We start from the raw sequence: 27,960 nt of genomic DNA, 5'->3' as shown, positions 1-27,960 counted from the left end.
TCATCAGATGGTGCAATCTCTCCTTTTATTACATTTGACTATCACAAGAGCATTTGTGACAAATTATAAAATGAAACACTCCTAAAGTCTGAAATCAAATACTGAAAAATCACACTAAATCATTTTATTAATTTTCTAATAAGAACACTACAATTTGTCATATTCTTCCTTTTTGTTTTACTCTTTCTAGAACAATTCTAAAGTTGAGGTATAAAAGGAGTTCATACAGACTCACAGGTCTGAAAACAGTGGGGGTTATATACAAGAGAAATGGAAAGACAGAGGTAGAGAGAGGGGTAAATACACAGGAAAGAGGGGAGATACAAATATGCTAATAAAAACAAAGAAATCAAAAAGGTTTAAGAGGCCATTTGGTGCTGTGGAAGTCATTTAGTCACTTGCAGAATCCAAACAAGATTTAAACACGACTGAGAGTAAAACCTAAGTTGTGTCGACCGTCTGCTTTAATGTGAAGTTCTGCTCTCTTCCTGTCCGTCTTCCAGGTTCAGGGCATCACAAGAATGAACTATTTTAAATTAAGTTGCCATTTAGGAGTTCGTCAAAAAACCTTTGTCTCAGTTGTACGCAAATGTACTTCTTTCATATTCTAACAACCTGAATACATTTTAGAGTTTCAACAAAACGGGAAACACTTGCACCTTTACCTTTAGATGCATGGGCCGACATAAATCTGCCCAGCAACAGTTACACGTCATCAAAACTGCTTCATTTAGGAATCCATTGGAATAATTTAAGCTGTTTTCAAAAAACATTTAAAAATAAGGAAAAGTGAAGGGGAATCACATGGGAAGGGGTCCATAAATCTATAGGGCAAAATGAACCAAATGAAGTCTACTGGAGAGCCTCGATTGAAACGAATATCTTTCCACAGCACCAAATGTTCCACCTGTAAACCCTACATCGTCTCCCGGTTATGTAACAAAAGACCTAAATAATATTCAAAATTGATACAGAGTTATCGTGAATCCTGTGACACAAAGGCCAAATAAAACTGGCATCTCAACCAAACAAAGTTTATAAAAGGAAAAAAAAAAAATACTGAAACATTACACAAACTGTACAGTGACATCCATTACAACAGGTAGAAAAAGGGGGAGGATGATAATTTGGTGTGGTGATAACGTTATTCATAAGATACGCTCGTATGAACTGCGATGAGTAACAAAACAAGTAATTAGATGCGGGATATCACATGTGACCAGCTTATAAGCTCAAGTTTTGTTCTGTAACATGGTTCAACAAAGTCGTGACTGACGCTTAAATCTTCATAAGGCTTTACCTTACTATCAAAATGCTTTGTTATTCACATAACAGTTAATGTATAAAATAGTTCCAAAAAATTAAAATCCCCAAAAACGTTGCAGGTTTGTCTTGAACACGAGTTTTACTACACCCAGTGCTGCCTCTTTTTTTGGTAACAGAGGAGAGAGAGAAGCCCTTGCCCAATTGGCTGCTGAACTAAAAAAACAAAATAGCTGTGGTTTTATCAGAAGGTATTAAAAGATGGGTAAAGGGGATAGCATACCTTCAATGCTCACAATCAAAATACAGGTGTGATATGACGGTCCTCACTCCACCCACCCTCCCATGACGCCCCACAACAAAAACCCCAAAAGTCAAATCAACTTGAGGCATGACAACACCACACAGAGAGACACAGATACAAATATAATTCCCTCCTCTCCTCGAACTGAAAAGGTGGCTGCGCGCCAACTTCAGAGAGACACAGAGTAGCATTATTACATTGCTGAACGTGGTATTTTTGGTTTTGGTACAACAGAAGGTTGTAGTGTGTTGCCTCAGGCTCACAAGCTTAAATGTTTCAAGATGGGGAGGAGATCTCAGTTGAACCCCACCTGGTGTGTCATTGGCTGGTGGGAGCACCCAGTCTCTCTAATGCTTACAAAGGTCAGAGGGCACCAGCCAGTTTGACTAAGACATCCCAAGAACACTGTACACACGCCCACACAGAGACACACACATCATTGCAATACATGATGCACTTTTTCCTTTTTGGTCTGACTGTAATAATTATACCCTTTATTTTTTTGTTAATAAAAACGAAGCTAAAAACTCGGAAAGGTTAAATGAAAACAATAATATCACGCCTAGAAGTCCTACATGCATGGAAGACAGTCACGTTTCTAAATTCATGTCACATTTGTCCCAATAACACATCAATGCCCCACAATCTTTCCACCCTTCTCCAAATGTCATTTAGATGCTTTATTGAGCTCATTTTTGGTGGTGGCTGGTGCATTCTTGGTGAAACAGCATTAGAAAATAGCCTACAATCAAATAAACTAGTGGACAGAAAGCAAGAAGTAAAGTCTACAAGCCATCTACCAACACCCTCTATTGGTTAGCAACAAAAAGGGCTATCAGTTACATCCACTCAACCAAAGATATTCTCCTCTGCCCTTTCCTTCTCACCAGCCCTATTATCACCTGTCCTGTACGGTTTAGAACAACCCCTTAACTACCCTTTCACAGGTAGAGACACCCATAACGAGGATGCTAACTTTTGTGCTTGACACATCTTTTATGTCAGCTCACTGTGAAAACGACTGAGAAGTTGTGAGGTGTGTGTTATTGAAGGGAGGGTGCGTGCACGTTTGTGCACATCTCAGATCCTCACTTTGAAATCTCCAACAGAATGAAACATCAAGCTAGAAGGACTGGAAGATACAACAGTGTCTTGCGTTGAGTTGGCAGAGGGTGATCTCGGAGGAACAGGTGTGTTGACAACTACTGGGGCAGCACTTTGGTACGAGCAAGGTGAGCAGAGCTCCCTGGTGATCCGTATCAACAGTTTGGCTGTCAAACGCCAAGGCTTCAAGAGATACAGGCAATCACACACAGTTTTCCAAAGCAAAGGGTCGAGTGCAGAGGTCAACAGCACATGGACAAGCTGTGTGAGTACTGTGTGAAGTTAACGTGCATATACACATAATGTACAGACATCATGATCATCTACACGGCTGGGTCAGTGGTTTTCAAAAGGTCCTTGACGGTGAAGATGCTTTCTATCTGCCTCAGCATCAGCAAGCTCCAACCTTCGTATTCTGAGTTTAGGAGCTTCTAGCACTGAAGTGGAGCTCTGGGGTGGAGGGAGAATCCCTCCTAACTACTGTTCGGCTGTCCTGTGTTCCAGCACAGTGTGTGTTTTTGAAATGCGAGCGCAGCCTGGTGCGGCTGTCTAGTTGAGAGACGAGGGAACAGTGAAAAATGAGGACAGAGGATGGTAGTCGAAGCAGACCGCAGTGGGGATGAAGTGATGGCAGGGAGAGCCACCGAATCAGTTGGAGGTGTCGGAGTGGACGCTGCCAGGAGGACCGGGAGGGGAGGTGACCGAGGGGGGGTTGGTGGTGTCCTGCCAGCTGTTAGCCTGCGAACAGTCAGAAGAGAGGATTCTGCATGAAGAAGGAGTTCTGGATTCACTGGTCGAAATCAGCTTTTTTTGTGCTTACTTTCCAAACGATGCAGCCTCGAGATTGTTTTCAATCTTTGAACTAGCTATCTGTTAAAACACGGCACGACAGCAGCTGATTACATCCAGTGTGTTTGTGAGTAACCATGTTACTCAGGAGTCAGACGTGCTATAGATCCACATTTACTTGTATGTTGTAGCATAAAGTAGAGAAACTGTTTTTTCCTAATCTCTGACACAGGGTACAGAAATCACTTTACAGGAGAGAGCAGACTGTAACCTGGTTACTGTGCACATGTAATCACACTGATTTTTCAGCCTCAAGTAAGAATTTCGTGAAATTAAATTTTCCTCTAAAGTACTTTCCCAGCAAGAAGCAGCTATTGGTTTCCTGTCACATTCCAGAAAACACTGATTTTGTGATTTAAAAAGTTAAAGACATCTTGGTTTAAAAGTGAATGTTTTGCTTTGGACATCTGGATAATACGTAAGAGTTGTTCGATATTTCGAGGATAGTATGTCAAATCGCAAAAAAAGGGTTACAACGTTCTTTAACTGTTATGTAACAACATCAACAACAATCAGTACAGCATACGATACACTCTATCCTAGTTTTAGGGGAAAATGTCCAACTATGGCAGCAGTTTGACCTGAATTAATTTCAAGCAAACAGCAGAACAGACAAACTGATTATTCATCAGCTACACCATAAAAGAAGCTTTCAGCTGGCACTCACATCCAGGCGATGAGGGGTGTAGAGGCCACTACCTGACAGCTCCTCATAGCCGCCCGTCAGGTGTGTAGCACGGTGCAGGGTATCCACCTGTCAGAGACAAAACACACCCACTCATTTTTAAATGCAAACCTCAGCACAACATTTGGACAACTAAACAAAGGCTGATGCTATTAGCAGCTGTTTTTATTAAATAACCACAGGCTGAACAAAGGAGTGACAATGTCCACAAACCTCTACTGTATGCGTCAGTTTCACTCGTGACTGCTTTCCTGCTGGTGAACTCTACTATGCAAATAACAGATCACTAAACACTGTGGCTCGCCCATCAACTTCACAACTCTCCATTAAAACAAGTCTGCTCGAATTTCAATGAAAGACTGTAACTGAAGCCACTTTCAATCTTGTACTTTTGTTAAATTTGAGACTATGTAGTGCTTAACAGCAGAAATCTGTGGATCCCTCCAGAACAACACAGCTGCACGTCCGTTGACAGACAACAATCACAAAGACAATTTGAGGAAATTGCTTCTTGGTATACAAAGGGGGTGAAGATATGGAGAGAAGGGATGGAGGAATGTGTGGAGGGGCAGAGAACTAAAAAGGCAGGGGGTTGTTGAAGGGTTGGAGGGGCAGGACAACCTACAGGTAGAGAAACTGACCATTAATCAAAGGGCTTGCTGGTTCAATCGCCAGATAGAAAAATCCCAACTCTGTGTTGACAACTACAAGAGTCTTGTGGGAAGCCCTAGTGACCTTCAACTGGTACAAGCTACCCTGTGTTCCCTTAAGAAACAATAATAATACAAATCTAAATAGCCTAAACAAACTGACACTGTTCCTGTCGAGTGCCATAAGGTCCTCAGGGCTCACTGCACAGAGCAAAGAAGGGTCAGTTTGTGTCGGGGAAGGAGTCGATGGGATCAAAGGTAAAGTCAGGACAGGATCTGAGGAGAGGTCGAGGTCGGAAGGAGCTAGGCTAAGGGTGGGTATCCAGGGATTCTGGGTTAACGGCATTGAGGTCAACTCTGCAGCTGTCCTCAGTGCATACCTGCGGCTGTAGAGAGGGGGCGATGTTGAGACCCTCCCCGTTGAGCGAATGCAGGCCGAGGTAGGCGTCGCCTGTGTGAGACAAACTGTATGACCCTGGTGACCCTGCGGGCAATATATATAGCCAATATCCAATCAGCCCCACCACAGTGCCACGGGGTCCAAAGGTCACGACTGGTCATGGACACTGACTGGAAGAAGTAAATTCTAATAACCAGCTTCAGTATGAGGGTTAGTGCTCTCAGCCATCTTATTCCAAAAAAGACCATTTTACAGGCCTAAAGCCTGGCTTCCATTAATAAAAAAAAAGATCCAATATGAGCAAACACGCGTGTAACAACTGGGGGAAAAAAAAAAAAAAGTTGAACGTGAATTTGGTCTCTTTGGCTTCATCGTGCGCAACAATCAAGAGAGGGCAGGTGGGGTGGGGCAATCTGAAAGTAGTGGAGAACATGAGGCGTTTAAAGGCGACAGTTCACTCGAAACAAACTGCTGCTCAGAATGCCTGATAGTTACAGACAGCTTCTTCCTGACAGCTGGTCCATTGCTCGTGTTGTGGTCTGCTTTGACCAAATTTGGCTCACTCTCCACTTCAGGAAATTCTTGCTGGAAGCCTAAATGTTTACTCCAGTTTTGACAAACTCAAGAGGTGGCTTATGGTCTTACAGTACAAATCTACCCTTACTTTAATAAGATATCTAGCTGAATCTAGAGTCTACCTATAGAAGTTGCAGTCATATTACATTCTTGTCGCATATCTCACAATAACGGTTTAAATTGGGAAATTTGGTTTAACAGATTGATGAAACGTACACAAAATAAACCGTCAATACAGATCATGATTCCAACCAAACATGAATGAACTATGGATGACTGCACACATCTGCTCATCCAGGGACCCTTTTACTACCCTAACATTTTCCTTTATTTCCTTATCCACTTACACTGACTATATGAATCCGGACATCTGCATCACGACTTACCTGGCCCATTCAGGTTCCTTTGGGGTTATATTATTAATATGTGCTGTGTGTTGAATAGCTGTTTAAAGGTAAGACAATGTACTACATAGATAGATGCAAAGACTGACGTAACTCACAACAAAAGCTATTAATTGAGCAAATATAACAGGGATGATTTGTAGAAAGAGATGGGCAGAGAGCACTGGAAGCAGGCATCTGATAAGTCCCACTGAACCACGCGCCACAACAGTTGTAAAAAGCAGCTGACACACAAAACCAAGCACAAGATCAATGCAAATCTTGGCTGACAGACAACCAAAGACCACAGCTACCTACAGTGCACGATCCTCAGCTGTCTGGTCCTAACTGTCCTGCACAAGACTTTTACGTGATAGAAAACCGAAAGGGGAGCAACTTCAAGTGTTCAACATTAAAATAAACATTAGCCACTTATGAAGTTTAGAAAAAATATGTCTAAGAAACACAATACAATCGAACGCTTTCTTGTACAATAAGTGAGATCAGCTAGAACACCCTGAAGGGGGAAAAAGCTGGCAATGCTGCATAGTATTGCCCAACCGAGGATTCTGATTATACACAGTATGTTATATACTGTGTTGGCTGAAGATGGTAAAAGAAATAGGATCATTTCACATGACTCTGAACACAAAGTGTGGCAGCTGGCTAAGAAAACATTTGCAGTGTATAGTGTACTTTGAACACTCAAGTCAGCTGTTCATACAGACATAGTGTGGTTCAATCTGATTCAGTTGTGTGTGTCAGAATGAATGTGTTTGGACAGGAACTGATGTTTGTTGATGAGAAGTGGTGGGGCTTGGGTAGATGGGATGGAGCGTGTGGTACCTGAGTTGGGCGTTGCAGGAGAGTTTGCCTGGCTGGCCTGCGCAGACACATTGGCAGCGTCCACGGCTGTTTTAACTGCGTAGAGGTTCGCTTCCTCCTGGAACTTACCAATGTTCTTCTTGTAGCGTATTCTCTTGTTGCCAAACCAATTAGAGACCTGAGGGACAGATGGATATCAGATATAATTGTAAATGCAACTGAAATGTAATTTTATGTATACTAAAAGAAAATAATTTAATTAGAGAGTCCTCTTTAATAATGGGGTCAGCAATTCACCTGAGACACAGTGATCCCACACTTTTTGGCAAGTTCCTCCTTGGCTTCCTCACTAGGGTAAGGGTTAGACAGGTGGGAGTAGAAATACTCGTTCAGCACCTCTGTAGCTTGCTTGTTGAAGTTGCGCCTCTTACGCCTGACACACAGAGAGAACAGATAATGACCAACATGCTTGGAATGTAAAGGCTGACACACCATCAACATGCCTCCATCACTTCAGCCCTCAAGAAAATAACAAGGCATCTAACATGCACACAGATGGTGACACTAGCAGCTAGACACACTCAGACAGACCTGGCGTCAAGGAAGCGTGAGCGCAGAATCATGACGGCCTCGCAGGTGCTCTGTTTGAGCTGCATCTGAATTGAGCTGAACTTGCGGTGGATGATGGCCACCATGCGCTCAATCTCCTTGGGAGAGATGGGCCGTGTGCGAGACTGCTCTCTCAGCAGGTTCATTACATGGTTGGTAAACTCACTGCAGGCCTTGACCAAGGAGAGAAAGAGAAAGGAGTTGAATGCTAAAGAAAAAAAAAAAGCACAGATTCTGTCCAATGCCATGACATCGATTTGATGATGACATGCATGCTTCAGCTGTCTGACTCCTCTGTTGATTGGATGCCCTCATCCTTTAGATTAAAATGTGATATTAGGAAGATACTAACTTTGTGAGTTACTAGTATTATTTCAACAATTTAACAGGCAAAAAGTCCAAAAAATCCTTTGGGTCAAAGTCCAACAGTACAACGGTTTACTGTTCATTTCTTTTGATACAGGATGGTGTTTACCATATTAAATCTTTCTCACTCTAACTGCCTGACCTAAACTGAATTTATAATAACATGTTAATATATATGTTGATAACAGTATATGCTCAAGCATTTAGGTCTGCTCTGCACACACCTGCTCATACTTCTCCAGCTCAGAGTGATAGATCTGGCGGATCTGGGCAAGCTTGGCTCTGTAGTCGGAGTGTTCGATGCTGCTGTCGGTGGGCGAGCCCCCTGCTGCAGCTGCAGCTGCAGCGGCCGCAGCAGATCCTCCACCCTTTTCTGGTCCCGACACACCCTCTGCTAGCAGCATGTTGTCCAACCGCATGATCTGGGGATCTGGAGGGTCCTCCTCCTGCACACCTCGTATACTCAGCACTGAACAAGAGAAGACAGAGAGCATTGGAGTTAGGAAGGCAAGGTGATAAAAAACTATTTTTGTTAAAATCTTGCTCAAGCCAGAACACATTTCTAGGGCTGAGAAAACCTGTTAGTTCAAAAGTTTTTGATAGCTGACAGACCACACATTTCCTTTCAAGGAGAAGGGTAATACTGTGGAGGTGCATAGGAAGATGCTTTATCACTGCTAAAATTCAAAGAAGTGCAGCCCTGTCAAAACCCAGTCAAGTTTCTCCCCTGAGTCATTGCTATGAGCGCCTGGCTGAATTCTCAATGAGCCTGAACTTCCTCTAAATAAACAGCAGAGGGCAGTGTGGTCCCTCTGTGGCAGGCTGCCAGAGATAAGGGCATGAGGCATGGGACCAGTAATGGGAGTGCATGTGCTGTCACTATGAGCCCCAGTGGCCATAAGTATAGTTATCAGTTGCTGCTCCCCACCACTGCATTATACCAGGACCTCTGTCAGCCTGCAGCCATGCTCTCATCTCTCTCTCCCTCTTTCACACATACACACACACTCCCTTAAAGACAGCACTCTGTTACTGAAAAGTTTTAAGAACAGACAACCATCTTTTCTTCAGCGCCTGAAGCTTTTAACACTTAACTACATTTTCTCTTGCCCCTTTTGCTTCTCAATCATTCAACTTCAGAAAGTGAGAGTAGAAACCGGGTATCACAATTCAGTGTTTTCGGCACATTATTTTCTACTATTTCCTTTTCTTTTTTTTTGTAAATCAAAATACACACACATGGTTATTACAGTACCAATTTTACTTTCATCGCATTTATTCACAGAATGATTTTAATGTTAATCAGACGAACTGAAAAATATCAGAGCTCAAAAGATTAGTTGATTAATCCAATAGACAGAAAATCAAACAGCAACTATTTAGATAATTGATTTCACTGACTCCCTCCATTTTTCAAGCAAAAAAATGCCAAACATTCACCAGTTCCACTTTTTTGAATGGAGAAACTTCCTGATTTAATTAATTAATTAAACTATTATAGTAGTATTATAAAAGTATTATATCCACATATGTTGATATTTGTGATTGGAGACTACATTAAGGAGGTAAAAGCCAATTTAAAGAGCGTTTAAATTGGCTTTTACCTCCAGACAGGATTGTGAAGGAGACAGACGCTAACAATATGGATGACAAGATTAATCCCAATGGAAACTGGGTTAGGCGCTTGTCCTCTTTAAGGATTACGCTAGTTAGTCATCATCAAAGGTTAGGGGGTGCACGAACTCACTCATTCAGTGCTGCTTTTGTTATCACAACTTTAACAAACTTATGAGTCTGGATATTGCCGTCAAAGTTATGCCATACAGAGTCAGGCTGAAAAACAAGTTTGCAGCCAGACAGAGCTAACAAATGAGTGCAGCTGCACTGTAGGGCTAACAGATGTGAAAGAAATGACGACAAAAACAGTTTTGCTGAAAGTTTCCAAGTGCTGTGGATTAGACGAGTTTTTGCGTTTTCAAACTTCATTTGATAAATGAGTCTGCTCTACCATTTAAGGCCTCTCACAGCAAAGCGTCCAACTTTCACCCCCCCTCCTTTTTTTTTCTTGTTCCTTCTTGCCTTTTTCTTTCCCTCTGCTTAGGTCTCTTCTCTCTCCAAGGCACATTCCTGCTCTGCTGCTCCCCCATCTCAGGGCTCAGGAATGCAGCAGACCCAGCCGCCTGAACTAATGACCCTGATTCGCCCATCTTTTTCCCTCCTCTTTTGCCTTCCTTTCAGTCATTCACTAACGATCTCTGCACTTCCGAGCCAGATAGCCTATAGTTAATTTACTGACCAGAAGTATTTGTTTTGTACCTGTTGAACCTACACAATTGTTTGGATACTTTGCTTATGCTCTGGTGCCAATTTAACATCATGCGTACTGATAAAAATTTTGGCCATCTCACTGCAGACAGCTCTGGTTGCATATAGTCATGTGTGGGGTTGTTCTTCACTGTCCCTTCACGTACAACTGACCTACAATGAAGAGGGCAACTGTGGCTCTTGAAGCTTCTCACCTATTCCCCCTCCCTTTTGCCCCCACTCCTCATTATGGCACCCAGCTGTAGCCTAATGCCCCTACATTCCCCTAATTACTCCAATTAAGCTGTGATTACCCACAATTGCACTCATGCACAGTCTAGTGGCCTAGTAGTATTATAGCAGCTGTTGAGATGAGTTGAGATACTGCACAGAAAAAGACCATGTGACATGGGTGCAGGTAACATGGAGTCTAAAAGTCTTCCACTTACAAACCATCCAGGAGACCCCAGAAAAATACAAAGAACGATAATAAAAAAGAAACCCTACAGGTCTGAGAGAAGGCTGGCTGGTTTTCTCCAAAGTCTAAGCAGCATTTCCTTGCAGCAACTGGCTCCTGAGATCACCGCTGGGCTGGTTCTGTTACTGAGAGACTAAAACTCAGAGCGCTGTAAGTAATGATACTTAAATTCCCTTTTTTAAATAAGAAGACAGCTTAAGGCCCACAGCCTGCTTCCACAGCTCTTAGAAATCACACCATTATGCACACGATACCACCCTAGCTGGGCTGTGTGGCATTGAGAGACAGAGCGAGCAACACATACTATGAAATATTCAGGGTATCCAGCTGGGCTTTCACTGCATACATAATCATTCTCATTTCTGCACAGCCAATGTGGAAATGGTGTGCTGTGCAGACACAACACACGATATATGAAGTGTTGCTGGTAAGGGTGAATAACCTAGGCAATAGTGTAGTGCTGTACATTAACTGTAATGCCTTCCACACATAGAAATAGATAAGACTTAAACGCAGTCAGTATATCATTGCTCAGCTCACAACACAAGCTTTATCCTTGTCTGTCTTTTCCCTCGCTAGCATCCCCTTTTTCACTCTGTCTCCCCCCAACACACATCCCCTCCCCCCTCTCCCTTTCAGCGCACCCCCACCCACCTCCCCTAGTGCCCCCCTCCCTCTGTTCTCCATTTCAGTCGAGTTCTCCATGTGAGCCGCAATCCCTCATGCTGTCAGCCCCCCCTCTCCCTCTCTCTGTAGACAGACAGGATTAGCATTTTAATTGCATCAGCTCCCTTGGGTATTCTCAGCCTTTCACTGGGAGAGAGCAAGGGAGCGGGAGAGAGAGAGAAGGATAGAGAAGGAAAAAAAGGAGAAAAAAGGTAAGGAGAGAGAGAGAGATGGTAGAAGGAGAACCAAGGAGAATTGAAAAAAAGGAGTCACAGGAGAAGATATGTGTGCGAGAGAGGAAGAGACAGAAAGAGAGAGAGGCTACAGAAATATACAGAATCCCGAGTACAGACGTGCCAGAGAGCGAACGAGCCCGAAAGAGTGAAAAGATAGGACTGTGAAAACATCAGTTTTTCCTTTCATTACAGACAGAGAATTCAGATAAAGCGAATGCACCATAGAAAGATGGTTTTCACAATGAAAATATGCTACATGAATATGCAAATTTTGCTCACAAAATCTGCAAAAACAAATCTCAACTGCAGCTCTGGAGATATGATGGGCAAACCCATGTATTAAGATTAAAACTGTTTGCAGGATATAAAACAGTGCCTGGGCAATACAAATGAAGCTAGGAAAAATAAAAGCTGGGGCCAGTTCTGCCTCTGCTAATTTTATTATTCACAAATAAAACCTAAGGGAAGAATAAATTTCCTCCTGAACCATGCATGACACTGTGGATAGTTGCTTAAAACCCATGAGGGTGAATTTGGTTTCCAGGGCCCAAGAAACATGGCTCTCGACAAGTTTTTGAAAAAAAAAAAGTTATTTTTCCAATTCTGATCATGTACTGAAAAAGAAACGTCACCTTCATTATGTAAAGTTAGTCATCCAGTAAAGTCAGTAAATGCAAAATCACATGCACTCATATCGTCAATAGTGATCTTTAGCAATCTGAGTGGGAACCTTAATGCCAATGCACTGTCTTCACAAAAAGCATGTTATAACAATTGATTGCCAACTTTCCTCTGTGCATAAAGCATTTTGTTTTACCATGCTTTTTTGCTATAGTATGGGTTACTCAAAATGTTACCTTGGGCAAGTTGTAGAATATGGCATTAAAAATGAATCATTTCCCTGATGGGAACTGATGAATTTTGTGAAACAGATACATTTCTACTGCAAAGTCAACATAAAAAGTGTGTACCACATTCTTCTAAAAGGGTGTTTTTGTTGAGTACAGTCAACTTAATGAGTCTAATCCATATGTCCATTTCTACTCTAAGCAGCTCACGCTAATCAGCATCTGTTTGGGTAGTTCACCAGAATCCTGTTGCACGCAGCCCCCTACTCTGTCTGGCGCACACACACACACGTGCACGCACTCATGCACGCACACACACACACACACACACAGAGCTAAGCATTTCTAGTGTGGTTTGATTAAGGTGTGAATTGGAGAACTCACACCTTGGGCAAACAACACTTCAGTCCAACACATCATTAATCAGCCCTTAATTAACTGAAGAGAGGCTTCGACACCCAGGCGATGACTACGTGTATACCCCTTGAATGATCACACATAAACACACCTATCTCTCTCTCTCTCTCTCTCTCTCTCTCTCTCTCACACGCACGCACGCACGCACGCACGCACACACACACACAATTTGCATTGTTACTGAATATGCATGCATATCATTCATATGCATAGTTTTCCCAAAAAAAGGGGTTTTTTTTACGGGTCAATATTAAAAGCAGGCCGAAAAACAAATGTAATCAGTGAATAAAAGCTGTATTCACGTTTAAAATGACTGACAATGCTGAAATAAAAATTAGCAAACAGAATTAAAATAAGACCAGAGGACACAAATTATTGGCCACCTCCATAAGCAGTAACTTGGTAAACACGTGATTGTCTAAAACATGGCATTAAAACACTTTTTTTTCCAGATTCACATAGTTCACAAATGGAAAGTGCAGTCTTTTCAAACACATGCGTAGTGAAACGGCCCATAAAATGTGAAAACATAAATCAGGTGTGAACCAACTCACTTTAATTATATCAAAATTAAAACACGCAACTTAAAACTAAATTTTATCCGATGAAGTATGACTGACAGTGTATGCAAAACACAGTCATTCATAATAGATTTTCTCCACAAGCTCATCCAGATAGCATGGATAGCACTAAACAAGCAGTCCTTGAGTTACAGTACAGTGAGTGTACCGGTATTTCCTTACAGTTTGTGTTCAGCAGTAATCTGAGAAAACATGATTCAATTTGCAGCATACTGCTAGCCTAACCCAGCAGCGGACCACACATTGCGCCACTACTTTCAGTGACTGAGCAATATAAGATATATTTCAAGAAAATACTTCAGTGTCAATATGGCACTAAAACGAACGTATTTAAAAAGGATATATTAAGCATTGTGGAGCAGCGGTGACTAAATCTTTAACACGATATCCCCAATTTACTACAGTTCTGCACACACAGAAAGACACAGAGACATGGAAGGAAGAATTTGAAATGTCACAGGAGGAAGAGGAGGATGATGAAGAGCACCTAAGCAGGAGGCTTGTTAAAGCACTGCTAGGATCTTCCCCCAGTCAACTCTCATCAGGCCAGCTGCCTCCTGTGCTCATTAGCACAGACTCTTAAGGAGCTCCTAAAGACTTTGTGAAAAATGAACGCTCATTTGAGAGGTCGTTAATTTGCACTGTTATGCAAATTAGGTGGCAATTAAGCGATAGATCAGAAGAGCAGTGCCCATTTATAACAAGTGAACAAGCATTATGACACAGTCAGATGGTGCCAGAGAGAGCTGAGGCTACATGGTTAGTCTGCACAGGTCCAATGTAGGGGTTTGTAAGGAATAAAATCATTGTGCCAATAACATGTCTGGATGGTCAAGATAACAATTCAGGCTACCTGTGGTTTTACAGAAGGGTATCCTAAATTGGCTTTGCAAACCTACACATACACTGAGTACATATATTTAATACTGATGGCAGACTTTCATCCTCCAAGAATATGGATTTACACTGGATTAGCAAACAATAATATGACATCAAATCATCCATCTATACCTAATGCATACTGTTAATCCAGTGGTGACCAGAAACCCTCAACCCCCAGCTCTCCACCACCACCAGCAGCCCTGACGTTTCGATTTCTCCTCTGCATTTATGACATGGTGTGAAATATACAAACATACTGTCTGGGACAGCAATGTGCCCTACTGCAGAGGGGTGGAAGGCTCCCATCAATTGTAATTAATCCTTAATTAGTCAGGATTAGGAGCCAGGCTCCGACACTCTCCCACCCCACTGCCACCAAACTAATGCAATCCAGCTGAGACCACATTTACATATCTTTAATTAAAGAGACGCTGGCTTCCTTTAAGAGCAAAGCCTATAAGCAGTGTGAGAGGCATAGACATGCTGAGAGGGAGGGCAGATGAGATGAAGAGGTAGAAGTCTGCCCCGTGGGTGATCCGCGACCAATACGGATGGGTCACTCAATAATTTCTGGTTTCTTGTCGTTGGCATAAATTGATGGGAATTTGTGGATCCGAAGTAAGCCTTGAGTGTGCAAAACACAGTGCCTTGCCTATCATGTCACTCAGCCCAATTCAATTTCCACATTGTCTTTCACCAGTACTTGTGTGAACACTCCCTGAGTGTTATTTGCTAACCTCTTTAATTTGGTAACCCCAATGAAACACGGCCCAAATAAATTTTGATTTCAGTTTGTTTCCACTTCATCTCAATCTAAATTTTTCACAACTCCCACCACTTGTGTCAGCTATCAAGCAAACGGGCAAATGCTTGATCACTGTTAACAAACGTTAACTCCTCTTCCAGTAAACCTACTGTTCTGGTGTCATAGTGACATTGTTTTGAGCAAACTGGATCAGACAACATGGACAGTTGTCCTAATATAATCATGCAATTCATTAACCCAATCCATACTGTTATGCTTGTGAACTATTAGAAACTTTTATAGTCAGTCATCCATATCCAGCTACCCTGATTCCCCTGAAATGCTGAGTGACAGCACAGCAAAACCTCTGCTCTTAGGGAATCAGGTCCAAAATCATGTTGCAGCAGTCTTAGGTACAGGTGAACAATTCCACTGAGCTTTTCCCATCTTACAACACACCCCAGACAGGAGTTTCCCATGTCAATATATAGAAGCCCAGTTCCTACAGAACAAAAATACCACATGGGGAAATCAGCCCACACACCATTAGGCCTCGGTTGAAGGTTGGGGTGCTCTACCTCCCCAGTTTGAGTTGGGGGGTGAGGGGGGGCAGTGGTGTGTCTGTCAGGGCCAGGGGTCTGTGTGATATTAGCCGTCTGCCAATCTGGCTTGGGGAATGGACACCGAGTAATTACTCCTGCTCTTACTGCCTCATCAATCTCCCTGTATCACTCCTGCACGCCACCCTCCCCACCCCACCCCCCCACCCCAACACACACTATCTTTTTTCATTCTCGTCTGCAAAGGAGCAGGCGAAAGAGAAAAAAAAATATTGAGTGGCAGGACACCACAAAACACAACAGAGATTCCTGAAAAGCCAATGAGATAACCCAGCAAAACTGCATAGTAATATAAACGGACTGAGGATTTGACTAAGTGAGATATTTGCATTAATTTAAGACCCCAGTGATAGATAGAACAGAAAATTCAGGTTTGGTACCTTCAAAGGTCGCATTTCGGCCACAAACTATTTTTATCTTATTATCGCTTCTGGCTTAAAAGGCACTGTATGCTTTCCCTCATAAAAATATAATAAAAGACATCCCACAGGTTCCGAACAACTCATAAAATTTTAGGGCTCTGTTCTGAATTGAGCTCTTTGAAAGCTAATAATAATTAAGTTTCTTTAATGAGGCATGTGATTCTCTCGACTTTATGTAAAGCGCTCTGTCAAAGTCTAAATCAAACATGAGATGCTGAATGTGTGTTTCCTAACAAACAAATGTGCGCTACCAACAGGATGACACTGGTTTGTGATATTTTGCTGTCAACTTTCATTCGTGGCCTCTGAAATAAAAACATCTACAAATTCAAATGACCTTTCAGGCTGTAAAAAGTTTGGGATGTGTTTATTCTGGCCGTGGCAACTATGTGTGACTCTTAACAGTGTTGTTTTGTTTTGGTGTTCTAACAATAGCGGTCATGCTGTAATTCAATTAACATGTAATTGGGGCCGTTTGGTTGCTGAAATGGTGTTGTAATGCATCAAGACAACTTCAGTGCTGTGAATACCCAGGAAAGGTAATAATTTGATTAAGGAACTTACATGGTTTGCAAGAAAACTACAAACCCAATCAGCCAATTTAACACCCGTTGTTTAATAGCTCGGATACTCTCTCCATCCCTGTTCGCCCATTTTGTATTCACTGATAAGCCATCAGAATTAAATGGGACAAGCGTTTATATCAAATGTAACCAGATGTAACATTGAAAAAGTATTAACCAGAGAGTGAGTTCATCGAGTTTGCTAAATCTTACCCTACATCCATCTTGTCAAAACATTAATAGGATGTGATGATGAGTTGTCAGCTAGCCACAAGCTAAGTGTTGCTGGCATGCAACAACTGAGATTTTGGTGCTTGTAAATAAGATACCCCCATCCAACATGGATAAATATCAGTCACATTAAGCAAACAAACGAGGAATTATGTTAATTTTCAACCAAATACTGGATTATGCTGAAGATTATTATATAACATCATTTCAGGAATCAGACAATGTATCAGCTCTTTAAAAAACTCTCTGACCAACTCAGAGGCTGTCCAGAAAACACAGAGAAGGGAGTAGGCCTGTTGCACAGGCAGACAGCAAATAACCAGGGCCCCAGACACATTGTTAGGACATTGGCATAACTGGGCACCTAACAGAGCAATCAACTGGCTCAAGTTAACATCACACTGGCTACGCGCCATGAGGATGTCCTTGTTGTGAAACACTCATTGTTGCTGCTGAGGGATACATGGCCCATGAGAGCAGTCGCGTTCAGAAACATGCATAATCATAAAATGGTGACTGACACATTAACTTTTAACAATAAGAGATGACACAGAGCCAGCCATTCCAGCCTTGGATAGGTAGGATGCTGGCCACTGTGCCGCTATTTCTGCACAGCCAACTAGCAGCATTATCCCGCAGAGTTGTTTATCAGACAGCTTATCAAGATGAGTGGGAAGTGTTGGGGTGTGAACTTGTCCAATTGAGAGGGAGCAATACCCTTTGCCACTTCCAAGCTTAAAAAAAATGGTATACCGTAGCTTTATTTCCACTTGAAAAACTATTTTTATTTTCATTTAAAACCTGTCCAAAAATAAACAACAGGGAATGTTCAGGCTTGAAAAAGAGAGACTTGAGCAGGGTGACAGAACAGAGTGAGTGACAGACTGACTGTTGTCATGTGTAAAGCACAAGGAATGCATGAAAGTAAGGAGAAATGCCTCAAACATGCCCAAACTAAATGAAAAACTTCTGAGAGTAACTGCAGTGGCTTGTGAGAGATTTTGGCATAAGCTGTCCCATTGCACCAAGAGCTATTTTTACAGCAAATACCCATGAGAGCGAGGGAGAACAGAACCGAGTTGAAGCAAAGCCACTGGCTCTCAACTTTGATCATTTCCCGTCTCTCTCCGAGTGCTTAAATTTCTTTTTGGGAGTGTATCTTTAATAAAGTATTAACAAGAATCAAATTTCACGCAGATGGAGGTCATGTTTAATGTGAGAGCTCAAGACAACGCAGCCACTGTTGTAAAATGGGGGGTGTTTTGTGGTGGTGGCGGTGAGAGGGGGTACTGGCATTAGCGCAGAACATTTCCTTTACAATGAAAACAATCTAACCAACTGCAGCACTCAGAGGAATTCACCTCCCATCCCCCACACCCCACCTCCCCTCCTCCACCACCAACATTACATTACCATATCAAAGCCCCGAGTTCAGAGCAAGTCTTCTCTTTCAAGAATGGGAGTGAGGCATAGAGAGGGAGGGGGAGAGGACAAGACCAAGGCAGTAAGAGTAGACCCAAGACCGAGTTTGCTTTTATCCCTGTTCTGTGTGTGCGCATGTGTGCCAGAGAGACAGAGTGTGTATGTGTGTGTGCCAACACAAGTGCATGTTTGTCTGTGAAAAAAATACTGCAGAAAATCTGTGGAGATACTAGAGGATTACTGATTGGGTCTTCTACAAGCTGCACTGAAGAGAAGTCAGTTGACATTCCACAGGCATATAATGGGGCCTGCAGGGGGTCTGATGGAGTAGCAGAGAAATGCCAGAGCAGGTACACAGTGCCGTTAGGAGGGCACTACGTGGCAGATGGCCAACACAGTATAGGCAAAACCAAAGATGTCTAGAGCTCATGGCTGGCATAGTCACCTCAAACATGAATCTTTTGTTACCCCACTGTACCTCCGTGCCTTGTCTGTTTTTCCTGCTCAGCTTACTGTAGGAGTACTCACAAACCCTCTGTCTAGTTTGCTGGGAGACTAAATGTGAAAATCAAAGTGAATGGCATTAGGGTAAATAAGACCACTGGTTGCCTGGGAAACAGTGTACCCTGCCCCACTCACTCAAGCCTAGCCTTTACTTTTGTCCAATCACTGGAGAGCAATAATACATTATTGACAGAGGGCCACAACAGGCAGCAGTGCAGCATTTTCAAATTGTATTTGAACAAGAGAGGTTTGCTGTTAGCAGATACAGGAGGCAAGTGAAAGAGGGAAAAGCACATAGAAAGACAAGACCAGAGAGAGACTGGCAGAGAGAGAGGATTCAAAAACACACCCCATTTACACTACCATAACCATCAATCTGCCATCCATCCCAGGCCTGCTCCTTTGAACCACACTAGAATCTGTCAGATAGCTGACTCGAATAGCTAACAAGAAGAAAACAAGCAACGTGTTTACTTTGAATAATTTCGCACATAAGAGCAAATCTCAGATATTTACACAGGCAATAATATCCATCAGATCATGTGTATTTGAAATTCAGCATTATCTGTTAAGACAGTGCTGGATTAGTTTCTTGTTGCTTTGCATGACGGTACTGCATTGATGTGTATAGCAATTTATTCTCAACACACAGTTACCCTACACTGTGTGGTGTAGCTTTTTTAACAATGCGGGAGCAAAGAACATCTCTTTGTACTGAAATAGCATAACACTTTGAGTGTAAAGCAATAACCCCTGTGGAGTTTTCCATATCTGCCTGCTGTCAGCTAGCTGTGCATGAACTGTCGGGATCAGGTTTGATTTTTTAATCTGCTAATTAGGATATGATAGTTTGTAGCAGTGGTAGTTGCAGTATGCCATGACACAGTAAATATTGCAGTGATATTCAATCAATTGTGAGGGGTTGTTGGTTGAACTATTCATAATTTTTGTTACATTACTGTTTATCATTTGAGATGGAAACTGACAATAAGGCAAAAAAAATTCAAACCAAGCAGGATATATTTCTGCTTTCAGGCACTCCAGATCAAGATGGATAACAAAATTGCAATCTTATTTTGTTAAAAAATTCTGATACCGGTAGTGATACCTCGACTTCAACACTGGTTCCTGAATTATACTTTTTTCGATACCAACATTATAAAATCCATTTTAAAGAAAGGAAAATTACATTACACATTACAGTCTAACTATTGCATTTATTTTTCAGCTCCTTGGAATTTTTACACACTCAAGGCAGTTTCATAACATAAAAAAATCATAACCTATTTATCACAATGAGGTTTAACTTAGAGGGTAATTTCTGTATTTTTCAACCTGGACCCTATTTTCCCATGTTCTTGTATCTATGTGACCGATGGGGACAATCATTTTTTAAACTGGTCCAGTGATGAACAAGAGCGCTGCAGCCCACAGTAGCGAAACAGGCTTCAACGTAACCCCTCCAGGCTTGACGCGAAATAAACCCTTATTTCACTTTCATTTTCATTGAAAATATCGAGAGAGGAGCAAAAGAAGAGATTGGACATCAGAGAACCAGCAGAGAAAAACAGCATTTAGAGCCAGAATATTTTCACATCTCACTCAGTGAATTAAGGGATTATTAGACCAAATCAGAGTTGGTGATTGCTGAAACCCTTGGAAGACTAACCAAGACTGTTGGTGAGTTTTATTTTGTTTCTGCCAAGTTTAAATGAAGTGTGTTTTACAAGGATTACATTAAAGTTTCTGTTAATAGTCTAGCAACTTTGACAAAAGTGATACAACTGCTGTTTCTGGTTAAGCAAAAAGGACTGTACTCTTCAGCAAAAGGGTCTTTATCTCTAGGGATCTTTTCCATTACGTTTTCAGACACTTACAATAAAAATCTCAGCCTGTCAGCGCCAAAAACAGTGGATTACATTGCAGTCCTTTTTGTGGCTACAAGACCAATTTCAAAAAATTGTCACTTAAGACACAAAAAATAGGGTCCAGGTTGAAAAATACATGTTACCCTAGAAGCCGTCTGTCTGAACCAGTTTATGTTCCAGCACCATGACATTTCTCCACTCAAAGCAGTTTACACACAAACAATATCTGGCATTACCTGGATCCCACTTTTAATCACTGCTCCTATTATAATAATGTTTACTTAATCAAAAAAACATGCACCTTTGAATGCTTAATGGAAGACTGCTGCAGAACATTCTTCTTCTTGCAGTTGGATATGGAGCAACTTTCTGCTCTTAAATGAATTCCACGCACATTCAAGTGTTTCATCAAATTTGCTGTGTTGCCGGTCTTGGCAACAATGTCCTTTTTGCATATATTGCATTGTGTGCTATTGGCATCGAGCCTGATAAAATGGACCCACACTTCTGATCTCTTCTTAGACATTTTTACAACTATGTGACAAACACTGTAGTCAAACCTCTCAAAATACAACAACACATGCACACGAGCCGCGTCTCTGGAAATAATGTAGCGTTTTTCCTGCATGCCTCCAAACACCAGAATTATTAGACGTTGGTACAGACATGCTGCATGCATATTGGCTTACTGATGCTGATGAGGTTACTCTCTAGGCACTGAAATTTAGTACAATATGACAAGGCATCTTTTATAGAACTTTCTTTTTTGAGCAATTCAGTCAGTTCCATTAAAACATGGAAGTTCAGTACCCTGCTCTAAATCTGATAAATTAGAATGTGAACTCTCACTTGTTAGCACGTTCTGCAGCATGTTCTGCAGTCTGACTCAAGTTTCAAAGGCACCGATCAACTAAGATTAGTTTCAGCCAGTCAGTGTGAAATCTGGACAGGGGCCAAAAATAGATTAAGTTTCTACAATTACTAGGCCAAAAAAACAGAAATGCGTGTTTAGAAAGATCTTGAACAAAAGCATATACAATACATTCAGCTAAATTGGTTCTACAACAAATTCAATCGATAAGAGTTGGGAGGCCAATAAAAAAGTAACTTGGTCCCAGGGAAAGTGGAGCAAAGGCACACTATATCTCAGCACTAGGTTACAACCTGTGCAGACTGGAGAACACAAAGAGAACGACTGAAGTAGAAACTCACCCGTCTTCTCTTTGATCTCACAGAGAACGCTGAAGAGGGCTGGCTTCATTCTGTGACAGTTCAGGGCATGCTTCCTGTAAGAGAGAAGAGGGAATAAGAGAGGGAGAGAACGAGGAGAATTACGATAAACAGCCCTCCATCTCAAGTCATACCATGTCCTCCCCCATTAAACAGGTAGAGTAACTGTATGTATTATGCATACAGCATTTCAAGAGTGTAATGCAACACAGCAGGACAGAGCCATGTTGTTCAAAGGCATTTCCAATAGCCAAATGCCTTTATCAGTGCAGAAACATCACTGATGCGTCAATCTGAACTGGCAAGAGTAATGTTGTCATTTGGATGATTTGCACTGTGGGACAGGTAATGATGCCAAACCTCAAGGTCATCATTACTGAGCAGCAGATTCCAGAGTTAATACACAGTAATCTAATTTCTAACCCTTACAGAGAGACTTGTTCCATGCAAGTAGATGGCGAGTTGATAGAGAGGATTAGGATTAAGTTGCATTTTTAATTTAATCAGAGATGTTCTCTTTATTGCCAAACAGGCTAATAGCAATTAAAGGAGAAAAGGCAAAACTTCTACAGTTCACCGTAATCAAATCAGAACACCTTTGCAACAAAATTTCCTGCTGATACACTGCCAGGCACCCACACAGCTTACTATTAAAACGTGTAAGACTGGAATGCTGACACAAAACCCCAATCCTAATACGACCCTAAATGACTTCACACTATAGTGTCTGATGTTAACTACTGTACTGACAGTGCACGCCAATTACATCCAAGTGACAGTGCATTAGTAGCTGAGCACACATAACTACATTTTAAAAGTGTGCATTTTTTTCCACATTCAAAAAGGCACACATAACAAAAACATGTAACTAAGCATGTAATACATTTTACAAAACCTGTGTGGCTAAATGTTCCATTAATGTTGAAACAATAGCGAGCGAGGTGTTTATTAACTCTACGGTTACTGTGTGGCCGTGGTCCGCAGCATTGTTGTAACTTTTCATTATCTTGTAATAATGTTTCTGTAATCCTGCGCACCCCCTGTATTTTTAATGATGACTCCTATACATAGAGCTAAGACGAGAATTTGAGATGTTCCAAGGACAGTTTCACAAACAACAACAGGCATCATTTATTGCAACAACAGGTTTCAGTAGCAACTTTAATATTTCATTGAAAAAGTGCAACATACACTTAAAGTTCAAGTGAAAAACAAAAACAAAACCAGCATGAGAACTCCATTTCTGATGACCATGAGTTGGAAAACATGAAACATGGAAAACCTGATGATCACCCTCAAAAAAAGATTTTCTTTTTCAAATAACATTGCCAAGAACACATTAAAAACAACCACAGATGAATATGATTTGGCTACACCTGACCTCAACACCAATTCCAGTTGTGAATGTCCACTGCAGTATTAATGGGGACTAGGTAATAGTGCGCCTACTGTATATGCCACGAAAGGCTGCCGTTCTGTGAGAATATTGAGGCACTATGATGTAAAGAGTTATGTGTCGAGCATTAAATATGTCATTTTGTCCACCAATTCTGTCACTGCTGGATTTGAGTTGGGGGGAGGGCTGCCTTCAGCATGAAGGGTATGAGCAGGAGGGGGAGAAGGAGGTGCTCATGCGGTCCTGTACTGACCTGTGCTGGAAGTTGAGTGGCAGGCCACCCCCTGCCATGCCCCCCCCTGCTCTCCCTCCCTCTGTGGGGTCGTCTGATCCACCCCAATGCGCCGGCGATTCCTCTGGCCAGCATCTGAACATATGGCGACAGGGTGAGAGGATGAGGGCGGATGGTGCGCAGGAAGTGTACTCTGCAACACCGAGTTCTTGCGCTGCCCTGACCACTCCCCATCCCAACACACTGTCACCCTGCACGACAAGGGCGTCATGCTCACATGTGAGCCACCTCGCACATTAATTTGTAGATCGTGACCAAGGGAAAGATTGATGCGTGGGTGACAAATGTGATCAAAGTTAAGTATGATGTTGATAAAGACTGCACATTTTAGGACATACCGACTACTACATGTTAGCAACCCATTTCTAACAACATACTGTGTGTAGTCCTGAAATCTGGTTGTTTTGGCCTATTACCTGATGTAAACCTGAGAAACAAATTAGCAAACAGCATAACAATTGCACACTTTGTGCAAGCTAGTCTGCCAGCTAATGCTAAACACATACCATTCAGAAGATTACTATTTTATCATCAGAACTGCCTCTATTGATTATATTCTATGCAGCATCAAGGATTTGACCTGTACATGCCACACAATTTATATCCAGCCCACTGAACTGACAATAGGCTGCATTCTTTTTAGTATATCCAGCACATAGATGGCATGATGAGGACATGTTCTGAGTGGGAGTTTAGATCAATACAAGCATACAACAAGGACACCTCTGGCACTTCCGAAGCAGCCACACCTTTAATTAGTTTTGCAGAATAGCCTGTTAACATCTAATATTTGACCTGCTGCATTATTTCCTACACTATAATTGGTCCTTTAAATCCAAATAGTTGCAATTTACATTATCTGATTCACCAAAGTACAGCCCTGTGTAAATGGTCAGCACAAATCACAAAGGAAAAAGAAACTGGGAAAAGAAAAAAAATAAGGAACTACAGGAAATATTCCAAAGCAAAACTGCCTGCAATTGTTCGTGAAAAAAGGCCTGATTAAGTCCTCAAACTTGTACTGAAGAAAAGGTAAAATCCCAGTGTTCATAGGCTGCTGGTATAGCGTCATCCCTCCCCCTCACCACCATCTCATTAATAGAAACTCGATTTGCGGACAGCTGCACTCGCGTACACATTATAGGAGAATTGATTGCACCCAGCACACAATGAAAAGGATGAACACCAGGGAGGGAGGGAGTGAAAGAGGAGTGAATTAATTAAGAGAACCAGGTGGTCAAATGTTGGGTGGAAAATCACTAGCTAATGACACATCACACTGTGGCCACAGTCTTGCAGTGGACGGTTGTCTATTGTTGAAATACTGACGCTTCATCTGAAACTGACCTTATGCTCCTTGAGCCACATGGCAAATGAGTCCGGGTCAATTGCTCACTGCAGTGCATACTCTCTACAATAATGATATGTAGAAAATACCACTAACACAAACATTAAGTGATAAGTCACATGAATGAATGACTGCTGTCATCACAGACAGCACTGGGCTGATACGTGGGACAATTGAGTAATCCTTACCCTTACCTTAATATATCCACTCATTTGCATTTCAATGACTAATGTTATTGACACTCATTTGATGTGGAACAGCATTTCAGATACATGTTGTTATAATTAGGTAAATCTAATGGGGCATAATCTAAGTAGTAATATTTGAAAGCTTTGGCAACATGACCAGAAGACCTAATTTCGCTCAGATTGCTCTGATTCAAGCAACTTAAAAACATGTAATATCTTTGAGAGCATTTTGAATGTTGTTGTAGTACTTCTTGATAGTTCTGATATTTGGTGTGAAAGGGAAATTTACGTCACTAACTTTATACTGTCCTATGAGCCAAGTGAAAGTTTACAAAAAAACTCTTGAAATATTTCACATTTGTTTTCTTTACGGAGAGGTTCATGAAAGCCCTAAAATATAACCGCAGTCTAATGAATTTACAATTTCTTATCAAAACCAAAAGATAAATGCAACGTATATACATTTATAGTGTTAGACGAGTGGTTTGGGACATTTTGTAGGGCTACCATCGTCACAGCCTCAACAGAAAGCTGAAACTTTTTCATTTAAAACTTCTTTGATAAACCAATTAACTTTACCGCCGTACTTCAACCAGGTGAGCATGTTTACAAATTGGAGTTTACAATAAAGCACGATTGGAAGTAACAAAGAGCCCCCTTTCCAACTACAATAGCACAGTAATGTGGGTGTACAAGTTATTCTGCAACTACACGTACTGGTTCAGCAGTAAAATACAGTCTAATTTGGGGTTGCATTAATGTTACAATTATGCATTACCTTTGGTGAGCGGTTCAGAAACGCTTGTGTTTTATTAAAAAATAAGACACATACAACGCACTTTAGCTTAGCTATCTTGTGTGGAAAATGGCTCTTCGCCCGTCTTACCTGGCCTGTGCTTCGTCCAGGCTTTCGTCGGTGATGGCCATTATTTGCTGTAGGATATCCCCTATGTCTTGTTGAGGCTGACCGAGGGACTGCTGTTTCCTGACCGAGTCTGGGTCACCGACATCGGCTTGTTGTAGTCCACCGAGTCCGGTGAGACCCGTCATCATCCTGGTCTGGTCATCCATACTTTCAAAGAAAACTCGCCGTTTTCCTCAGTCGAAGAATACACACAAATAGCTAGCTTGTTAGCTAGCCAGCAAAGTATTTTCTACGACAAATCATACAACACTTCTTGGCGTACCCGACAACAACGATTAGAAAATAGTTAAGGACTGTTGTCATAAAAACAGATCGCACAAGCACACTTTACATTCGCGTGTGTTTTCCCCTCAAGTCAATAAACGCGGCCAGGCTAACGTTAGCTAACCACCGAGTGAAAAGCAGCTAGGTTAGTAGCTGTAGCCCAGCAGAAAAGCAGCAGGGACACACATGCACAGACTGTGTGAGCTTGCCAACAGCGCCTCGCACATTTTCGGGAAAAAAAAAAAAAAATCTAAAAACGACGAATATAGCAATAGACGGACACTCTTGTGCAAAAACAAAACACGCCAATTCCAAAAAGAAATAAGATGTTAACACAGCGACTAAGCTTTCGGAACGTGTAGCTCCAATCAGATATCTCCTACCATAACAGACTATGGTTTGCCATTGTTATTGATGTCGCGCGAGTATGTGGGATGTGCTGGGCTGCGCGAGCGGTGTGCGTAGCGTTGACCATTGAACTCGTATCACCATAGACCCGAGCACACGGGCAGGTTAGACTGTAGACGGCAGCATATTGTAAGAGGGACATGCTGGTGTTAATCTCTCTTTTAACAGGTGTAACGTTGGTAAAATGCGTTAAATATAAATTTTATAACGTTCCACATCCTATAACTGCATTATTCCTCCAGGTGACAAGATTCTCCTCGTGTACGGCCATTACAAATGGATAACCCCTTACGTCACCAGTATTGCTTGTCCTCTTATAATTAGTGAAAGCAATTTTTCTGATCAATATAGGTGAGATCACCCACCAAACAGAATGCATTTCGAGGCTAAACTTTGAATGTTTTTGTTTTGAATTTAAAGGACTGTGATGCTATTTGAGTTTATAACAAGCCCTTCACACAGCTATGGATATTAGAAAACATTGTGTAATAATAACTATGGTGTTAGGGCCTCCGTAATTGCAAATATACTTTAAAGATTAGATTGAGCAAGATGTATGAATCAAAAAAGCCTCCACTGCCTGTCCCTACACATGAGTAAGTGTGTTGCATAGAAAAGAATTACTGTTGAAAAAGACTGGGTTTCTTTGGGCAAGCGTAATTTCATAAGTTGTGCCTAATACTCCATTGACCGATTTCTATCTGTGTGGGCAAATTGTGGCAACTGCAAGAGCAACATTCAATATCAAAGTAAAACAGTCCAACCTAAGAACATCATTCTGTCCTAAACCCGGATGAATGAAACATCCCATCAGTTTTCAGTATGAAAATGTTGACAGCACAGATTGAAAACAAGTGTACTTGTTTTTTGCAAACTGGGCAATTCTGCTGTAGTTTATCACTCAGATCAGAGAGACAGCTTTCCAAGATGAATGGCTGGCTGAATGGATGTGGAGGAGAGTTGCAGCCAGCCTTGCTGTACTGAGAAGAGATGATGGGTGTGCATGAGAGAGTAGGACCAAACTGGCAATGGTTTATGCTGACTCTCCACACATCCATCTACTGCAATCTGTAGCTAATCAATCTAAAGTTAGAGACATCAAGAACAG

The 27,960-nt window shown here is 41.7% G+C and overlaps 1 protein-coding gene across 4 annotated transcripts; it reads right to left on the bottom strand.

The window, feature by feature from the left end:
* Positions 1 to 109: 109 nt before the first annotated feature.
* pbx4 (pre-B-cell leukemia transcription factor 4) lies at positions 110 to 26,876 on the bottom strand. 4 transcript variants are annotated; one of them, XM_070981461.1, is made up of 10 exons: positions 26,142 to 26,453; positions 23,681 to 23,794; positions 22,014 to 22,087; positions 8,239 to 8,483; positions 7,631 to 7,821; positions 7,337 to 7,472; positions 7,061 to 7,217; positions 5,236 to 5,306; positions 4,188 to 4,274; positions 110 to 3,409 (listed from the first exon to the last, which is right to left on the bottom strand). In XM_070981461.1, the coding sequence occupies exons 1-10, from the start codon at positions 26,324 to 26,326 to the stop codon at positions 3,320 to 3,322; spliced, it is 1,350 nt and encodes a 449-aa protein (XP_070837562.1). In that variant the 5' UTR covers positions 26,327 to 26,453; the 3' UTR covers positions 110 to 3,319. The 4 variants fall into 4 exon arrangements, with proteins under 4 accessions (XP_070837562.1, XP_070837564.1, XP_070837563.1 ...); XM_070981463.1 differs by lacking the exon at positions 5,236 to 5,306 and having other exon boundaries at positions 26,142 to 26,873; XM_070981462.1 differs by lacking the exon at positions 23,681 to 23,794.
* Between the last annotated feature and the right edge of the window lie 1,084 nt (positions 26,877 to 27,960).

This window comes from Chaetodon trifascialis, chromosome 15 (genome assembly GCF_039877785.1).
Source record: "Chaetodon trifascialis isolate fChaTrf1 chromosome 15, fChaTrf1.hap1, whole genome shotgun sequence".
Taxonomy (NCBI): domain Eukaryota; kingdom Metazoa; phylum Chordata; class Actinopteri; order Chaetodontiformes; family Chaetodontidae; genus Chaetodon; species Chaetodon trifascialis.
Note: the sequence above shows the minus strand (reverse complement) of the source record. Positions and strands in the feature narration are given on the sequence as shown.

Excerpts from the sequence above, each read along its gene's own strand:
- pbx4 (XM_070981461.1), bottom strand. The coding sequence starts at position 26,326 with ATGGATGACCAGACCAGGATGATGACGGGTCTCACCGGACTCGGTGGA. Across the intron at positions 23,795-26,141 it reads CTGGACGAAGCACAGGCCAG|ATGCTGGCCAGAGGAATCGC; the intron begins GTAAGACGGGCG and ends CCATATGTTCAG. Across the intron at positions 7,822-8,238 it reads AGCTGGAGAAGTATGAGCAG|GCCTGCAGTGAGTTTACCAA; the intron begins GTGTGTGCAGAG and ends TCCTTGGTCAAG.